Here is a 20,022-nt window from a genome sequence, read left to right on the forward strand (position 1 = left end):
GAGGCAGAGTTAACCACATTGATATGGGTCTGGAGTCACAAGTAGACCAGACCAGGTCAAGATGGCAGATTTTCTTCCCTGCAGGAGGGGGAGCGAAGGGTCAGCGAAGCAGACGTGTTTTTTCTACAATGGTTTCATAGAATCCATACAGTGCCGAAGGAGGCCATTTGGCCCATCGAGTCTGAACCAACCATAACCCCCCTATTCCTGTAACCCCATATATTTACCCTGCTAATCCCCCTGACACTAGGGTCAATTTAGCATGGCCAATCAATCTAACCCGCACATCTTTAGACTGCGGGAGGAAACCGCAGCACTCAGAGGAAACCCACGCAGACACGGGGAGAACGTGCAAACTCCACACAGACAGTGACCTGAGGCTGGAATTGAACCCGGGTACCTCACGCTGTGAGGCAGCAGTGCTAACCACTGTGTCGTCCATGGTTTCATAGTCACCAGATTTAAATTCCAGATTCATTGATTTGAATTTAAATCCCACCAGCTGCTGCGGTGGTGGGATTTGAACTTGTGCCCCCAGATTACTAGACTGGTGACAGACATTACCACCACACCCTACACCACCACCACCTCCCTTTACTAGCCACGGCTAGTGAGTAATATAAGGGTTAAAAGGCTTTAGTAGGCATGACAAATTCAGTGTATTGGGTAGGAACTCCTATCTCTATAGAAACACATGGCAGTATATTATCACTCGCTCTCACTAATAAGAGGTTTGAACCATGGAACATTTCTATACTTAGATACATTTTTAACAGCAGGGGAGAAAGCATTCAAATTCTACACATGTTAATGGAAAAAAGACTTGAAAGTGCCTGTTTGCACCAATCTTCCATTATTACAGCCATAACTCATTAAACCCTTATCAATTGTGAATTACGGAGGCAGCTTATCTGTAGTTTCCCATGAAATGAACTATAGGTAGTGAAGTTAATCATAGACAGGGGGAGCAGAAATTGCTGATTTTGGTCCCATCACTCAACGTTTTGTGTTCAATTACTCTTTCAGGAAGATGAAAGCCTCTTGCTTGTTGAGCTGACGTACCGTTGCATTATCCTTTCGAAAGAAAGAAAAAAAACTTGCATTTATATTGCTCCTGTCACAATGTCGGGCTGTCACAAAGAGTTGTGCAGGCAATGAAGTGCATTTGAAGCATACTCACTGTTTTATTGTAGGGAAAAACAGCAGCCAGTTTGCGCAGTGCAAGCTCCCACAAGCAGCAATCAGCTCATTTGTTTTACTCACGTTCGTCGAGAGCTGACTATTGTCCCAGGACAAGTCGTTTCGGTCCCTTCCTGTACTATTATGCATCCCCGCTTGGACACTTCCAAAGTTTTGCTCTGAATAACTCTTGCCCTGTGCAGTTTTCTCTCGTTTCCAGAGTATGGCCTGTCATGGGAGACCAGACTCTCAAATTCTCATCTCAGTTCACTGGAGCCTAACACATTATGTCACTTTTTCATTAACAATCCTGGTTCTGTTTTAATGCAACAAGATAGCTTGAAAGCAGAAAAATGATTTTTCAGACTATTGTTACAATCCCCGTAGAGACTGATAACTTTTGGAAAGAGATATAAACTTTCCAGTGACGGATAAAAGGAATCGCATGATAGGATTTCATGTTTTTAGACTTTTACTGTAACAAACTACTCAAATCAACATTGACATAACATCACTCAGAAGGCAAATAATACGCTAAAGTTTATTTATTTATTAGTCACAAGTAAGCTTACATTAACACTGTAATGAAGTGACTGTGAAAGTCCCCCAGTCGCCACACTCCGGCGCCTGTTCGGGTACACTGAGGGAGAATTTAGCATGGCCAATAGAACATAGAACATAGAACAGTACAGCACAGAACAGGCCCTTCGGCCCACGATGTTGTGCTGAGCTTTATCTGAAACCAAGATCAAGCTATCCCACTCCCTATCATCCTGGTGTGCTCCATGTGCCTATCCAATAACCGCTTAAATGTTTCTAAAGTGTCTGACTCCACTATCACTGCAGGCAGTCCATTCCACACCCCAACCACTCTCTGCGTAAAGAACCTACCTCTGATATCCATCCTGTATCTCCCACCACGAACCCTATAGTTATGCCCCCTTGTAATAGCTCCATCCACCCGAGGAAATAGTCTTTGAACGTTCACTCTATCTATCCCCTTCATCATTTTATACACCTCTATTAAGTCTCCCCTCAGCCTCCTCCGCTCCAGCGAGAACAGCCCTAGCTCCCTCAACCTTTCCTCATATGACCTACCCTCCAAACCAGGCAGCATCCTGGTAAATCTCCTCTGCACTCTTTCCAGCGCTTCCACATCCTTCTTATAGTGAGGTGACCAGAACTGCACACAATATTCCAAATGTGGCCTCACCAAGGTCCTGTACAGTTGCAGCATAACCCCACGGCTCTTAAACTCCAACCCCCTGTTAATAAAAGCTAACACACTATAGGCCTTCTTCACAGCTCTATCCACTTGACTGGCAACCTTTAGAGATCTGTGGACATGGACCCCAAGATCTCTCTGTTCCTCCACAGTCTTCAGAACCCTACCTTTGACCCTGTAATCCACATTTAAATTTGTCCTACCAAAATGAATCACCTCACATTTATCAGGGTTAAACTCCATTTGCCATTTTTCAGCCCAGCTTTGCATCCTATCTATGTCTCTTTGCAGCCTACAACAGCCCTCCACCTCATCCACTACTCCACCAATCTTGGTGTCATCAGCAAATTTACTGATCCACCCTTCAGCCCCCTCCTCTAAGTCATTAATAAAAATCACAAAGAGCAGAGGAGCAAGCACTGATCCCTGCGGCACACCGCTAGCAACCTGCCTCCAATCCGAAAATTTTCCATCGACCACCACCCTCTGTCTTCGGTCAGACAGCCAGTTACCTATCCAATCGGCCAACTTTCCCTCTATCCCACACCTCCTCACTTTCATCATAAGCCGACCATGGGGGACCTTATCAATGCACCTAACCAGCATGTCTTTTGGACTGTGGGAAGAAACTGGAGCACCCGGAGGAAACCCATGCAGACACGGGGCGAACGTGCCGACTCCACACAGCCAGTGACCCAAGCCGCGAATTGAACCCGGGTCCCTGTGGCTGGGAGGCAGCAGTGCTAACCACAGAAAAGATACTTTCCTCATTAACTAATTAACACAACTGAAAATTCCACACCAGATAAATCATAACCCTCTCAGAAGTCATGTAGACTTTTGATTCAAGTTTCAAACTCCTTTCGGCTCCAACAGGTTTTCTTCTCATTGTTATACCAGTTTGGTTGGCGGAAGGCTGTTGAATTTCAGTTGGGGGGGTGCGGGGGTAGAGTGCAGGTGGTCTTGCAGGATAACCTCGAGCAGCTCCAGCCCTGGAAGGCCCGGCTTCATCCCGTGGCGACTAGGGGATTTTCACAGTAACTTCATTGCAGTGTTAATGTAAGCCTACTTGTGACTAATAAATAAATAAACTTTAGTGTATTATTTGCCTTCTGAGTAATGTTTTGTCAATGTTGATTTGAGTAGTTTGTTACAGTAAAAGTCTTAAAACATGAAATTGACATAGGTGGGAACAATCTGGACTGACCGGCTGGCAGTCAGAACAGGTGAACTGGCTCCATGGAGGACAGATTGCTGGACTGCTGTGGGACCATGCATGCCCCTTTGAACACCAGAATGAGCAACCAGGATGCTCTTGTGTGATGTCATCCTGGATTCCACTGCAGCATTCAGCCTGTGTTTCAATGGAGCCAGAGGCACCTGTCATTCGATGCTGCAGTACTGCTGCTTCAGAAGTGTGCAAATGGACTTCAGTGTTGGAAAGTAAGGGCTTCAAACTCTGCTAAAGCCTTGTGCTAGGTGTGAGCTGGATTCTATCGTGCTCCTTGACAGAAAGCTTTGCATGCCAACGAGTCCATTGTGATTTCATTGTGTACGCGCATCAGTATTAATCATAGAATCATAGAAACCCTACAGCACAGCAAGAGGCCATTCGGCCCACCGAGTCTGCACCGACCACAATCCCACTCAGGCTCTACCCCCATATCCCTACATATTTTACCCACTAATCCCTCTAACCTACGCATCTCAGGACACTAAGGGCAATTTTAGCATGGCCAATCAACCTAACCCGCACATCTTTGGACTGTGGGAGGAAACCGGAGCACCCAGAGAAAACCCACACAGACACGAGGAGAATGTGCAAACTCCACACAGACAGTGACCCAAGCCGGGAATCGAACCCAGGTCCCTGGAGCTGTGAAGCAGCAGTGCTAACCACTGTGCTACCGTGCCGCACAGTATTCTTTGGTTCACCACCCCATCAGGGCCCTCAGCAGAGTCCTCAGTGGAAGAACCCATGGGTAACCTTGCCCTGCAGAGAGCTGGCACTGTGCAACCCTTTCCCCCTTCTCTGGCTGTTCGACACTCGCCATGTGCAGATGCTGCCTCTATGTTGCCCCTGGGAAATAAGCGCTGTGTCAGTATCTGTGCTGGTGGCCCTGAGTTTGGGATGGAGTGACGGTATTTCATCACCATCAGTCTGTAGCAATTCTGACCAATGCTGGTGAACACTGTCTCCTCCACTGGAATGAGGAAGTGCAGCCATGACTGATCCTGGGGCGGCACGGTGGCACAGTGGCTAGCACTGCCGCCTCACAGGGACAGGTGCCCGGGTTCGATTCCCGGCTTGGGTCACTGTCTGTGTGGAGTTTGCATGTTCTCCCCGTGTCTGCATGGGTTTCCTCCGGGTGCTCCGGTTTCCTCCCACAGTCCGAAAGACTTGCTGGTTAGGCGCATTGGCCATGCTTAAATTCTCCCTCAGTGTACCCAAACAGGTGCTGGAGTGTGGCGACTGGGGGACTTTCACAGTAACTTCCTTGCAGTGTTAATGCAAGTCTACTTGTGACACTAATAAATAAATTTAAAACTTTACAAAAACTCCCTGCCTGCTGCCTGCAGTAACCGGCTGCTGCAAATGAGAGGGAAGTGTGTGTGGTGCAGTGTGTTAGGCTGATGGATGGTTATTGATAGTGTGTAGGCTGTGAGATGTACGTGTGAGACTTGCAGCTGTGAGACGTGTATGCGGGTGAGGCGAAGTCCGGAAATATCAGTCCTGGTTGATAGAGACTGTTGGCAGGTGAGTGAAGTGAGGGGGTGGCGTTGAATGGATCAATGCATGAGGCTAGTATATGGTTTGGAAAGAGATGGCATTGAAGATGTATTCATAACCTTGAGCGCACAGACACAGGGAGAAAGTCTTGCAACATTACATCGAACTCCACGGCTGATATAAACCAGCCTCCCATCCATTGGCTCTGCCTACATTTCCCGCTGCCTCGGCAAAGCAGCCAGCATAATTAAGGACCCCACGCACCCCGAACATTCTCTCTTCCACCTTCTTTCTCCGGGAAAAAGATATAAAAGTCTGAGGTCACGTACCAACCGATTCAAGAACAGCTTCTTCCCTGCTGCTGTCAGACTTTTGAATGGATTTACCTTGCATTAAGTTGATCTTTCTCTACACCCTAGCTATGACTGTAACACTACATTCTGCACTCTCTCCTTTCCTTCTCTATGAATCGTATGCCTTGTCTATGTAGCGCGCAAGAAACAATACTTTTCACTGTATGTTAATACACGTGACAATAATAAATCAAATCAAATCAAATCAAAATCAAAGGTATTGGTCAGAATGCTCCGGCCGTTCATGCCGGCGGGATTATCTGGTTCCTTCAACAGCGCATCCCTGCCCACGGGTCTCCCGCTGGTGTGGGGTAATGTCAGTGGGAACTCTCATTGACAGTAGCGAGACCAGAGAATCCCACCGCTAGCACACAACACAGCATCTCCCTCCCGCGGGAATCTCGTGGCTGGGAGGCCGGAGAATCTCACCCAATGACAGTATCAATGATTTGTCCTAGTGCCTTCTTAATGTCTATCTGAATGGTCTCCTGGTCTCCATCTATCCACCTCCTACACCAAAGTCTTCAGTGCGAGTCATCTGAGACACATGCTGTCTGCCCTGTTGAGACATTATTCTGAGTTCTTCATGCTTGGACAACTCTTGCCCAGAGGATGGACCTGCTGGTGTTAAGACGTGGCTTTAAGCAGTACTGTCTAGCTCCAATGGTGCTAGCCTGGGCCCCTTACTGAACTATTCAGCAGCATGATTAGTGTTGGGCTGCACGCTAGTATCAAGCAACTTAGCAGCTCGATAACACAAAGTCTGTGTGCAGCTGACGTAGGAAGGAATGGATGTGAGTTAATCACACATTGCCCATCATGATCCCCACACCCATTCTCAGGCCTTATCTAATTTGTCCCCTTTGAGACCATGAGACTATAAGACCCTATGACGTACTACGGCACGTGCAACTGATCACCAGATAGCGCCCTTAAGCCATTAGTAATTATACTCCAGGGTACCTCATAATGCATTGCAGGTCAAGTATCCATTATCCAAAACACTCAGGGCGGATTGGATTTTGGATTTCAGATCACTTCAGTTTTCAGATGCCGTATCTAAACTACATTACAAGAGACTAAGCTTAGTCTAGCTGCAGTCTAAAGTAAGAAAAAGCTCGAGGGTGGCACAGTGGTTAGCACTGCTGTCTCACAGCATCAGGACCCGGCTTCAATTATAGCCTTGGGTCACTGTGTGGAGTTTGCACGTTCTCCCTGTGTCTGCCTGGATTTCCTCCAGATGTTCCAGTTTCCTCCCACAATCCAATGATGTGCAGGTTAGGTGGATTGGCCATGCTGGAGTGGCCATGGTAAATGTGGAGGGTTACAGAGATAGGGTGGAGGGGAGTGCCTGGGTGGGATGCTCTTTCAGAGAGTTGGCGCAGACCCGATGGGCCAGGTGGCCTCTTTCTGCACTGTAGGGATTCTGTGGTTCCATTGACAGACACATCATCCATGGTTAAGTAGAAAGGTTCAAGGTAGTATCAAATGTAAAGAAAAAGCATATAATTATGCAAAGACAGGTGGAAGGTCAGTAGAGTGGATAGAATATAAGGAGCAGCAAAGGATAACTAACAGGATACTAAAAGGATAAGGAGGGAAAAATCAGAGCAGGAGAGACATCTAGCCAGAAATACAAAAAACAGATTGTAAGATTCTATAGATATTTTTTAAAAAGAAATAACAAAGTAAGCATTGGTCCTGTAGAAAGTGAGTCTGGAGAATTGATAATGGAAAACGTGGAGATGGTAGATGAACTGAACAGATATTTTAGTTTATGTTATTTATTAGTCACAAGCAAGGCTGACATTAACACAGCAATAAAGTTACTGTGAAATTCCCCTAGTCGCCACAGTTCAGCGCCTGTTCGGGTCAATGAACCTAACCAGCACGTCTTTCAGAATGTGGGAGGAAACTGGAGCACCCGGAGGAAACCCACGCAGACACGGGGAGAATGAACAAACTCCACACAGACAGTGACCCAAGCCGGGAATCGAACCTGGGCCCCTGGTGCTGTGAAGCAGCAGTGCTAACCACTGTGCCACCGTGCTGCCCGGTATTTTGTATCAATGCTCAGTGTGGAGGACACAAGTAACATCCCAGAAGCAGCTATAAACCAGGAAGTGGAAGGGAGGGAGAAACTCAGGGAATTTACAGGATTCAGAGAAAGGTACTAATCCCTGGGACAGCAGGTCTGTCATATGAGGAGAGACTAAATCGATTAGGATTTATTGGACCTTCCTGGAGCAGGAAGAATAAAAAAGAAGCATATTATCTAAATGGTGAAAGATTGCAGAGCTTTGAGGTGCAGAGGGATCTGGGTGTCTTAGTACATGAATCACAATCACAATGAGCAGCCTGGGAATGGAGGGATACAAACGATTGGTCTAGTTGGACCAAGGAGCGGCACAGGCTTGGAGGGCCAAAGGGCCTGTTTCCTGTGCTGTACTGTTCTTTGTTCTTAGTATGAAGATGCAGCAAGTAATTAGGAAATTTCATAGACTGTTATCATTTATTGTGAGGGGACTTGAATAGGTAGGGAGATTATGCTTCAGTTACACAGGGCACTAGTCAAACCGCATTTGGAGCATTGGTACCTTACTTAAGGAAGAATGTGGAGCAGTGCAGAGAAGGTTTTATGAAGAAAGGTTTGACAGGCTAAGTTTGTATCTGCTGGAATTCAGAAGGGTAAGAGGCGACTTAATTGAAACATCGAAGATCCTGAGGGTATGGACAGGGTGAATGTGGGCAAGATGCTTCCTCCTGTGGGAGAATCTAGAACTAGGGGTCACCGCTTAAAAATAAGCAGTCGCCCATTTAAAACGGAGATGAGGTGAAACTTGTTTCTCTCAGAGGGTTCTGAGTCTTCGGAACTCTCTTTCTAAATGGCGGTAGAGTCCTTGGATATCTTTAAGGCAGAGGTGGATAGATTCTTGGTAACCAACGGGGTGACAGGTTAATGGGGGTAGGCGGGATGCAGATTTGGGATAACTATCAGATCAATCATGATTTTATCAAATGGAGAAGCAGGCTGGAGGGGCCGAATGGCCTACTCCTCCTGCCCCATGTTCCTAAAGAAAATGGCAAGCAAAGTAAATTGTATCACTGAATAATAACTACAGGATGCCTGAAATCAGTTTCTTTTTGACATGTTCACCATAAACAGTGAAGACAAACAATTAGACTTCCCACTCTACAGGTCGGTGAGGTTAAAAAGAATTGTGGTTTATGGATATGTTTACTGTTAAGGATACTCAACCTGTAGTGAATCATAGAATCCCTACAGTGCAGAAGGAGGCCATTCGGCCGATCGAGCCTGCATCGACAACAATCCCACCCAGGCCCTAACCCTGCAACCACACTCTTTATCCTGCTAATCCCCCTGACACTAAGAGGCAATTTAGCATGGCCAATCAACCTAACCCGGACTTCTTTGGAGTGTGGGAGGAAACCGGAGCACCCGAAGGAAACCCAGCCAATACAGGGAGAACGTGCAGGCTCCGCACAGGCAGACACCCGAGGCCTGAATTGAACCTGGGTCCCTGGCGCTGTGAGGCAGCAGTGCTAACCACTGTGCCACCATCAATGGAAGAATCAGGAAATAAAGGCAGGTAGTCATTGCTGTGGCGATTCAGAATCTGATTCATGCACACTGATAGAATTGGAACTTGCAGTGTAATGTCGGCAAGCTATTTGACCGTGTGGCAAGGGCAACTTTCTCGATATCTGACTTCCAGTTGCAAACACGCCTCAGCAGGCTTCAGAGCACAGTGATCACGAACAGAAAGGAGAATGTTTGTGTAAACCTGTCACACTCTAATTACATGCTCCACTGCCACCACTGAAGGGGAGGCGTGCTGTAGTGTGGCAGGTTTACCTTGACAACTTCTATTGTAAATATGGACTTCAGAACAGAGTAATAATAAGCACAGAATGTATGACTTTGCATCCTGATCACTTGCTTCCCTAACTGAACCCACTTTCATTCCTGACTTGGGAGAAATAATCATCCCTCTGGTCTCAGTCGGTGCAAATCTCTTTGAATTTCCCTTGGGGCAGTTGGTAATGGGACAACTAAATAATGGAATTGACAACATCCGCAGAGATGTGCCAAGGCTGGTGTGTCCAACTATCCTCACTAAAGGTGTTACAATGGATGTCGGAAGACATGAGCAATTAGCAGGGTTTTCCAATGGATAAAATGGGATCTGACCAGTGCAAGGAGACTGCACACAAAACTCAATTAACCTTTCCCTTTCTTTTCCAGAGAAAAAACACTGGAGCAAAATATGGGAAAGAGAAGACATCTGACGGCAAAGGTAAATATTTTCCAGTGTTATTTTCCCATCCACACTCAGATAATAGAGAATAGTAATGAATGAAACTCAAAGCTCTTCATCAATTGAGATTTTCCTGGTGCAATTCCTGGGAAACAATGGCTGGAATGTAATCACTGTTCATTCCGGCAGGATTTTCCCATCCTGCCGCAGTGAACGGAGATTTGGGCTGGCTGCCAAATTCTCCGACCTCGCTGTAGCGGGAGGTAAGATTGCGCCCAATCAGTTTGTGAAGAATCGATTGAAGACTCAAGACGAGATACATATACCTTGAGATCTTGGCAAAGAAAGTACTTGTGGCGTACATAGAGGTAGCACAGTGGTTATGTTATTGGAGTGGTACCTAAGTGGGGTACAGTACGGTAGCATATTAGTTGTATAACTGGACCAATAGGGTAGCAATGGCACAGAATGTAGTAGTCTGGGTGGAGGACTTCAATGTAGCACCACTGACCGAGTTCAAAAGGACCTACCTGCCATACTGTGCCTAGGCAGGTGGTGAAGGAGAAACCTACTAGACCTCACCCTCACCAATCTATTGGTCACCAATCTATTGGTCACAGATGCATCTGTCCAAGATGGTATTGGGAGGAGTGACCACAGTATAGTCCTTGTAGAGGCAAAATTCTGATATTGTCCATCATGTGACACAATCACTGTTCTAAATGGGATGAATTCAGAACAGATTTAACTCAAAACTGGGCATCCCTAGGGCACTGTGAGCCATCAACAGCAGATTTATATTTAAAATAATCTTTAGCCTTATCACCTGGCATATCCCCCACACTACCATGACCATCAAGCCCAGGTTCAGTAAGGTGTGCAGAGGTCAGCACTAAACGTACCTAAAAACGAGGTGCCAGCCTAGTGAAGCTATAACACAGAGCTTCAGATATGCTAAACAGTGAAAGCAGCGTGCTTTAGACAAAGGTCGGGATTTTCTCCGATATCGGCTTGTGCCATGTAGTGCGGGATTTAAAAAGAAAACTTGAAGTCACGGGTTCCACGACATAACGCTGGTGGGAAGGCCTTTGATTTGCCTGGTCCGTCCCGCCAACAGCTCTGACACTCAGTGATCCAGTGCGCCATTTTCAAAGATTGGCCGAGCGCACAGCAAGCGAACCAGTTCCTCCAGGTGCACCACCCCAACCTACCCCCCGCCACCCCTCACACTTACCCTTTCACCACCCTTGTACCCCCCCCCCTCACCCCCCCCCCCTCCCCGGTACCCCCTGTCACTACCCCGGCATCAATCTGCCCACCTCTACATGGGCACTACCCTGGGCACAAACTTTTCCCTCCTGAGTGCTGCACTCACCTCCGAGCTCCCCTGGGATTACTGCTCGCCAGGTGCACACCTTCTGAGACCAGTTGCGTTTCACACTGTCCTGCCACCGTGGGTGGATGTGGGAGGATGATTCCGGTGAATGGGCTGATAACGATTTGATAATTTATTATAGTGAGGTGCCTGATGTTGAACACCTGGAAACATAGTCTGTCATTGATGGGAGGAGGGGGATGGAGAGGTGTCATGCTTTCACATCATTATGAAACACTATTTTGGCCTCCTCATGATATTTTCCGCTCCCGTCACCAAACCCACCCAATCCCAACTGGCCAGATCCCCCAACCAATGGATCAGATCAAAACTCTGTCATCCTGCCACGTCAAGTCATGAATGGTGGTGGACAATTCAACCACTAGCAGGAGAACATAAAAAGGAGAAGCCATTCGGCCCCTCAAGTCTGCTCTGTCATTCAGTAAGTTCCTGGCTGATCTGCTACCCTAACTCCACTTCCCTGCACTAAACCCAATGATCCCACCAGAGGAGGAAGCTCCATTAACATCCCCACCTCCAGTGAGTACAGATCCCAGCATGGAAAAAAGACAAGGCTGAAGTTTCCACAACCATCTTCACCCTGGAATGTCAGATGAATTATCCATCTGGGCATCTTCCTGAGATCCACGCCATCAGAGATGCCAGGCTTGAGTCTGCCTAACAGCATAGTGGTTGCAGACAGCAGTTCGAGAAGGCAGCTCACCATCACCTTCTCAAGGGCAACTGGGGATTTTTTTTGTTCATTTGTAGGACATGGGCGGCGCAGGCTGGCAGCATTTTATTGCCCATGCCTAGTTGCCCAAGGGCAGTTGAGAGTAAAACACATTGCTGGTGGCTGTGGAATCACATGTAGATCAGACCAGGTAAGGTTAGTCCGGTTCAGTTTCTGATCAATGGTAGTCCCCAAGCTGTTAATAGTGGAGGATTTAACGCTGACTTGAATGTCAAGGGGTGATAGTTCGATTCTCCCTTAAAGAGCAAAGAACAAAGAAAATTCCAGCACAGGAACAGGCCCTTCAGCCCTCCAAGCCTGCACCGACCATGCTGCCCATCTGAACTAAAACCCCCTATCCTTCCGGGGATCATATCCCTCTATTCCCATCCTATTCATGTATCTGACAAGGTGCCCCTTAAAAGCAACTAATATACAAGTCACTAACATGTCAAGGGTTCCCTTGTTGGGGATGGTCATTGCCTGGCACTGTGTGACATAAATGTTACTTTCCACTTCTCAGCACAAGCCTGGATATTGACCAGGTTTTGCTGTATTTGGACATAGAGTCATAGAGTCATAGAGGTCTACAGCATGGAAACAGGCCCTTTGGTCCAACTTGTCCATGCCGCCCTTTTTGTTAACCACTAAGCTAGTCCCAGTTGCCCGCATTTGGCCCATATCCCTCTATACCCATCTTATCCATGTAACTGTCTAAATGCTTTTTAAAAGACAAAATTGTACCTGCCTCTACTACTGCCTCTGGTAGTTCCGGACACTCAGCACCCTCTGTCTGAAAACAATTGCCCCTCTGGACCCTTTTGTATCTCTCCCCTCTCGCCTTAAACCTGGGCCCTCTAGTTTTAGACTCCATTACTTTTGGGAAGAGATATTGAATGAAATGCTTCAGCATCGGAGGAATCATGAATGGTGCTAAACACTGTGCAGTCATCAGTGAACATCCCCACTTCTGACCTTATGATGGAAGGAAGGTCATTGATGAAGCAGCTGAAGAAGGTTGGGCCTCGGACACTAACCCTGAGGAACCCTGGCAATGAGATCCTGGAACTGAGGTGATTGACCTCAAACCACCACAACCATCTTCCTTTGTGCCAAGTATGACTCCAACCAGCAGAGGGTTTGCTTCCTGAACCCCCTTGATCTCTTGCTGCAATACTCGGTAAATGCTGCCTTGATGTCAAGGGCAGTCACTCTCACCTCTGGCATTCAGTGCCAGAGGTGTTGTAGCTGTACTGGAACAGCTTGGCTAGGGGGCCTGGCACGTTCTGGGGCACAAGTCTTCAGTACTGTTGTTGGAACATGGTCAGGACCCATAGCCTCTTCAGTACCCAGTGCCTTCAGTACCCATTGCTATCACGTGGAGGGAATCGAATTGACTGGATGCTGAGGACCTCAGGAGGAAGCTGAGATAGATCATCCACTTGGCACTTCTGGCTGAAGATTGCTGTGAATTTTTCAGCCTTATCTTTGGCACTGCTGTGCTGGGCTCCTCCATCATTGAGGATGGGATATTTGTGAAGTTCCTCCTCCAGTGAGCTTGAAAATCTCCCCTGTGTTCCACTTGTGGATTGGGCAATGAGCTCGAGGTCAGAAGATCACGTTACGACTTCAGAGTGTTGTCCCATACGCTCTCCAGTGCAGGAGCAGACTTGTTGATAACAGCTTCATCTTGACTCTCCCACTCCCGCCTTTCCTTCCCCACCTTCATCTTCCTGCTCCATTGTGAAGAACCTTATATTTATCAACATTAAAACCCATTATTTAACTGGTTATTACCTTCATTAAAAAGAAGCAAACTCTGCTTAGCATATAATCAACCACTCACCCTAAAGGGAAACTTGGAGCAGTGGATTTTCTTTTGTTTTTCTGTCAGTTTTGTGCCTCTCATCTTCTCCCTAAAGGATGTTGACGTCTTGCTAGGGTTTGGCATTCTGGCCCTTGGAGTCATCCATTACTGAACGGAGAATCAATCCCAGGCACTCAATCCAACAGTAGGATGTCAATGGGAAAGTGTCATGGAGTGCCCTCGTCACTCCCACCCCCGCACCCTCCCCTCCCCCGCAACCCCAACATCTGTACACATGCACTTCCAGCAGGGATCAAGCAGTAGGGTTCCTAGTTTCCTTTGGTTCATTGACTGTCCCTCAGTGAGACCACAGTTCCTGAACACTGCTCTCACTGCGCAGTGCTCGTTTGGACTTGATGTTCGAGAAGAAGTGAATGGAACACAATTCAAGGATAAAATTCAACATCTTGTCCTTTGTCACCAAGGATATTATTCAACTAGAAAGAGTGCAGAGAAGATTTACTAGGATGCTACGGGAACTTGATGATTTGAGATATAAGAAGAGGTTGGATAGACTGGGACTTCTTTCCCTGGAGCGAAGGGGTGATCTTATAGAAGTCTATAAAATAATGAGGGGCATAGATCTAGTCAACATCTTTTTCCAAAGGTAGGGGAGTCTAAAACTGAAGGGCATAGGTTTATGGTGAGAGGGGAGAGATACAAAAGGGTCCAGAGGGGCAATTTTTTCATACAGAGGGTGGTGAGTGCCTGGAGCAAGCTGCCAGAGGCAGTAGTAGAGGCGGGTACAATTTTGTCCTTTAAAAACCATTAAGGCAGTTACATGGGTAAGATGGCTATTAAGGGATATGGGCCAAACGCAGGCAATTGGGACTAATTTAGTGGTTTAAAAAGGGGCAGCATTGACAAGTTGGGTCGTAGAGCCTGTTTCCATGCTGTAAACCTCCATGAATCTATGACTCTATGACCTTCCCACCCAACCCTTTGGTCTAGTTGGACCAAGGAGCGGCACAGGCTTGGAGGGCCGAAGGGCCTGTTTCCTGTGCTGTACTGTTCTTTGTTCTTTATTCTTCTTTGTTCTAACCCCATGGATCGCCACCCCATGTCCACCTCATCCAGTAGCTGGTGCAGTCACTCTGATAAGTCAGTGTTTTCACAAAAAGATCTAAATTATCCAATGGTATGAATTATGGGAATGTAATAATGTCTTGTGAGGTGACCATAGCTTGTGGGGAGTGAGAAATTTTGCGAGATGGACAGGTTTGAGATTCTGGGTAAGAATGGTTTACTATAGAGGAGAGTATATGAGGGTGCAGAATGGGATACAGGTGAGGTAGGTGGGACTATTTAGAAACATAGAAAAACTACAGCACAAACAGGCCCTTCGGCCTACAAGTTGTGCCGAACACATCCCTACCTTCTAGACCTACCCATAACCCTCCATCCTATTAATAGAAACATGTGCCCCATGGAGGAATGTTCTCCAGTGACTGGAAGATGAGGAGGAGAGAGCTATTGCGGTAACCTTTAGACATGAGGTTTAATGGTTACAATCATTGGAACTTTTCTAAAATTCATTTGTGGGACATGGGCGTCGCTGGCTGGCCAGCATTTATTGCCCATCCCCAGCTGGTCAAGGGCAGCTGAGAGTCAACCACATTGCTGTGGCTCTGGAGTCACATGTAGACCAAACCAGGTAAGGACGGCAGATTTCCTTCCTTAAAGGACATTAATGAACCAGATGGATTTTTCCGACAGTCGGCAATTGTTTCATGGTCATCAGTAGATTCTTAATTCCAGATTTTTTTTATTGAATTCAAATTCCACCATCTGCCGTGGTGGGATTCGGACCCAGGTCTCCAGAGCACTAGCTGACTTTCTGGATTCTGTTGAGAGTTAGGAAGGGGAAAAGGTAAAGGAAACTATGATTCCCATGACTGAAAATTCATTGCCAGCATGAGTAGAATGATTTTAGTGGGAGCTGTAATATTCTGTGTCACAGGAATGCCACATGCCCTTCATTCCAGAGCAGTAATACAATATTTCTCAGTGCAAGTAGATCAATATTCAACTCATGGAAATTCATTCACTGAATCAGCACTTTCAGCAAAGCCAGTTGATGAGTATACAGGCTGTGCCTGCCACTGTTCAATAATCAGACACTGGAGATTGGTTACGTATTTGCATCTTGCTTAGAAACAATTCGGGGAATGATTTTTCTGACCTCCATCACCCGAAAATGTTGAAGTGCAAAACTAGTCCGAAGCATGGAAAACGATGGGGCTCCAAGCTGGCAGATGTAGCCTCCTTGCCATATTGATGATCATGGTGTGGAGTTGCTGGCGTTGGACTGGGGTGGGCACAGCAAGAAATCTCATAACACCAGGTTAAAGTCAGGACTCACCTGATGAAGGAGCAGCGCTCCGAAAGCTCGTGATTCCAAATAAACTTATTGGATTTTAACCTGGTGTTGTGAGACTTCTTACATATTGATGATGGAAATAAAAATGCTGGTCAGAAGCTGCTCCTGGGTTAGCAATATGCAAACAGGGAACATAACGCCACTTTCAGGCTCCTTTGTAAAGTTGGATTGCCGTGAATATAGCTGTCACAGGGACAGGGAGGTTCATGAAAATGTCATCTGCACGAGACCTAGCCGTCAGCTGTGAAAGCTGTGACTATCGCCGTGACCTTTTCTCAATCACTCCCGTTCCCTTTCCCAATTACAGTCCCTCTCCCTCTCCCCATTGCTGACCCCCTTCATGGTCTCCCTCCCCATCACCCCCCACCCCCTCTCCCCATTACCCCTCACACCCTTCCCCATCACCCCCCACCCCCTCTCCCCATTACCCCCCACTCCCTCCCCATTACCCCCAACCACCCCTCCCCATCACCTCCCCCCCTTCCCATCACCTCCACCCCCTCCCCATCACCCCCAACCCCTCCTCCCCATCACCCCCCACCCCCCGCCCCATCACTCCCCACTCCCCTCCCCATCACCTCCCCCCCTCCCCAACACCCCCATCCCCCTCCCCATCACCCCCCAAATCACCCCCCAACCCCTCCTCCCCATCATCCCCTACGCCCCGCCCCATCACTCCCCACCCCCCTCCCCATCCCCCCAGCCCCTCCTCCCCATCACCCCCAAACCCCCTCCCCATCACCACCCACCCCCTCTTCCCATCACCCCCTCCCCATCACCCCCATCCCCCCTACCCATAACCCCCACCCCCTCCCCATCACCCCCCACTCCCTCCTCATCCCCCTACCCATCATCCCCATCCCCCTCCCCATCACCATCCACCCCCTCTTCACATCACCCCCCAAACCCGTTCCCCATCACACCCCAACCCCCCTCCCCATCATCCCCCCACCCGACTCCCCATCACCTCCCCCCTCCCCATCACCCCCAACCCCCTCCCCATCACCATCCACCCCCTCTTCCCATCACCCCCAAGCCCGTTCCCCATCACCCCCCTCCCCCCTCCCCATCCGCCCCAACCCCCCATCACCCCCAAACCCCCTCCCCATCACCACTCACCCCCTCTTCCCATCAACCCCTCCCCATTACCTTCCACCCCCATCACCCTCACCCCCTCCCCATCACCCCCATCCCCCTCCCCATCACCCCCATCCCCCCTCCCCATCACCCCCCACTCCCTTGCCATCCCCCCTACCCATCACCATCCACCTCCTCTTCCCATCACCCCCCAAACCCCTTCCCCATCACTCCCCACCCATCTCCCCATCACCCCCCATCCCCCCCATCACCACCTACCCCCCTCCCCATCACCCCTCATCGCCCTCCCCATCACTGCCCAACCCCCACTCCCCCTCCCCACCACCCCCACCCCCCTCCCCATCACCCCTCACACCCCCCTCCCCATCACTGCCCACCCTCCTCCCCATGACTGCCCACCCCCCACCCTCCCCTCCTCCCCATCACTGCCCACCCACCCTTCCTCCCCATGACTGCCCAGCCCCCACCCTCTCTTCCTCCCCATCACTGCCCACCTCCCTCCCCATCACTGCCCACCCCCCTCCTCATGACTGCCCACTCTCCATCTTCCTCCCTCTTGTTCGCAGCCCTACTTCCCAATTGCTTATCTCCCACTCCAGGGCCATGATTCCCCAGCCCCGCGCACTCATGTGCAGATTGCGCCGGGACCGGAGAATCGCCGGGAGGGGCCACATCACACTTAGTGCCAGGGGAGAACCCCCTTTCGGATCCTCACGCCCCCGGATGTGCCACAGAAAGCGTTCCTGCAATTCACCAACCCTAGGGTGCGATAGGAACCCAGGCGAATTACAAGTCCTGATGGCCACATGGGGTGGGGGAGGGACACACGGCTGAGCAGTGCCCTGGCATTGCCCCCTAGCACTCTGGCAGTGCCAACCTTGGAACTGCAAGGCTGGCACTCCCAGGATGGAACTGGCAAGGGGCTGGGCCTGAAGGGGGTACCTGAAGGGGATGGGGCCTTAGGCAACCCGGTAGCGGGGTCTTGCTCACTCGGGGGTTGGAGCCCAATACCCCGATGCCCTAATGCTGGCGAAGATGGATGGGGGAGGGGGCTTGAATGTTGCTCTCCTGCCTGTGCGTGTATGGGGGGGATGGGGATGGGGATGTGACTGGGACATTTGGTGAGGGAGGAGAGGCTGCCCCTCTGGGGTCAAGCGTTGGGGTGTTCCCTATGACTGCGGGGATCACGATGTCCTTTAAAAAGGACGCTCCGATCTCCAAGGAGCCAGTCTTGCTGCAGTCTTTAGGTTCCCGCTGCAGATAAAAATTCCAATTGTGGGAGAATTCAGTGAGAATCTCCCCAGATTCCGAGAAAATGCCCAAGGGTTGTTGAATTGCGAACTGAATGGGCCCAAACTAACCAGTGGGAATCTCACCAGTTTTCCCGCTGGGGACAACATGTAGAAATGTTCTGGGAGAATCCCGCCCCAGTTGTTCTCTCTCGATCACCATCACCCTTCCTCTCGATCGTTTAGCCCCACACTTCTTCCTGGACCTTGCCGAGGGACTCCATTGATGTTGCAGTGGCCCAGTTTGAAAATCCTCTTGGCCAGACAGCTACCCAGCAGGTGATTTCAGCTCACCAGCCCCATGTAGTGAGGGAACCACAGCACTGGTCTCAGGCCAAAAGAGGAAACTAGTTCTTTATAGTCCCAGTAAACTGGGGAGGGGGATGTGCATCATGCCCAGTAAACACAGGACAAGCTTCACCTCCCCTCCACCCCCGCCTCCCTGGGGCGACACAGTGGCACAGTGGTTAGCCCTGCTGCCTTGCAATGCCAGGGACACTGGTTCAATTCCAACCTCGGGTCACTGTCTGTGTGGAGTTTGCACGTTCTCCCCGTGTCTGCGTGGGTTTCCTCCGGGTGCTCCAGTTTCCTTCCACACTCCAAAGATGTGCAGGTTAGGTTGATTGGCCATTGACCCTAGTGCCAGAGGGATTAGCAGGGTAAATATGTGGGGTTGCAGGAATAGGGACTGGGTGGGGTTGTGGTCAGTGCAGACTTGATGGGCTGAATGGCCTCCTTCTGCACTGTAGGATTATATGCTACCCCTCATCTGCCTTCCATCTCCCAGTCAAAAGGTCGGCTAACTCTGGAGGGGTCTCCATTGTGGCTTGGTATCTGGAGGAGGACTAGATTGGTATGGGGCCATAGCGGGAGTGATAAACCCACCTGCAGCCAAGACTGATGCGGCATTTTCCTTGTCTTGTAGACACAGCCAGAGCTTCGAAGGAGGATGCCGAGGAATTTGACATCGATCTGGATGCCCCGGAGACAGAGAAGGCTGCTGTCGCCATACAGAGTCAGTTCAGAAAATTCCAGAAGAAGAAACAGGATCCTTCTTAGGCTTTCCTTCGGGTGCTGAGCAGACAGCACGTAACCAGGCGACTCCCTCATAGCTCACTTCTGTTGGTGCATGCAGTAAATAAAAAACACTGTCGGTGTGTGTGTATTGAATAAACTCCTGAAAACTCTTCTGTAATACTACCCTTAGTCATTCACTTGTAACCTACTCCTATTATTATCCATACATTAATAAAGTCAGCGTTGTACCTGACACATTTGCAGTGATCTTCCTTCTCAGAGCTACGAGTAGAAGCAGCAGGTGGCACGGCAAATGCGATTGCCAATCTTGTCCCTCTCCTGGAGGTGCCAACTAGTGCCGGGAGTGGGGCTCCCACGTGGGCCTGCTGCCTCAGAGCAGGGGTGCAAGCCTCATGCGTCAGTCACTGTGAGATGCTGGGAATCTGAAAGGAAAAACAGAACATTCTGGAAACACTCAACGGGTGGCTATGGGGA

General features: G+C 49.1%; 1 protein-coding gene across 1 annotated transcript in view; it reads left to right on the forward strand.

Moving 5' to 3' along the window:
- Nucleotides 1-19,780, forward strand: part of pcp4b (Purkinje cell protein 4b) — a 117,275-nt gene extending 97,495 nt beyond the window's left edge. Inside the window, exons 2-3 of the mRNA XM_078232058.1 lie at nucleotides 9,756-9,807; nucleotides 19,436-19,780. Coding sequence (XP_078088184.1) covers nucleotides 9,756-9,807; nucleotides 19,436-19,569 — 186 coding nt within the window. The 3' untranslated portion in view covers nucleotides 19,570-19,780. The remainder of the gene's footprint in view (nucleotides 1-9,755; nucleotides 9,808-19,435) is intronic.
- Nucleotides 19,781-20,022: the final 242 nt, after the last annotated feature.

Source organism: Mustelus asterias, chromosome 17 (genome assembly GCF_964213995.1).
Source record: "Mustelus asterias chromosome 17, sMusAst1.hap1.1, whole genome shotgun sequence".
In the NCBI taxonomy this organism is placed as follows: domain Eukaryota; kingdom Metazoa; phylum Chordata; class Chondrichthyes; order Carcharhiniformes; family Triakidae; genus Mustelus; species Mustelus asterias.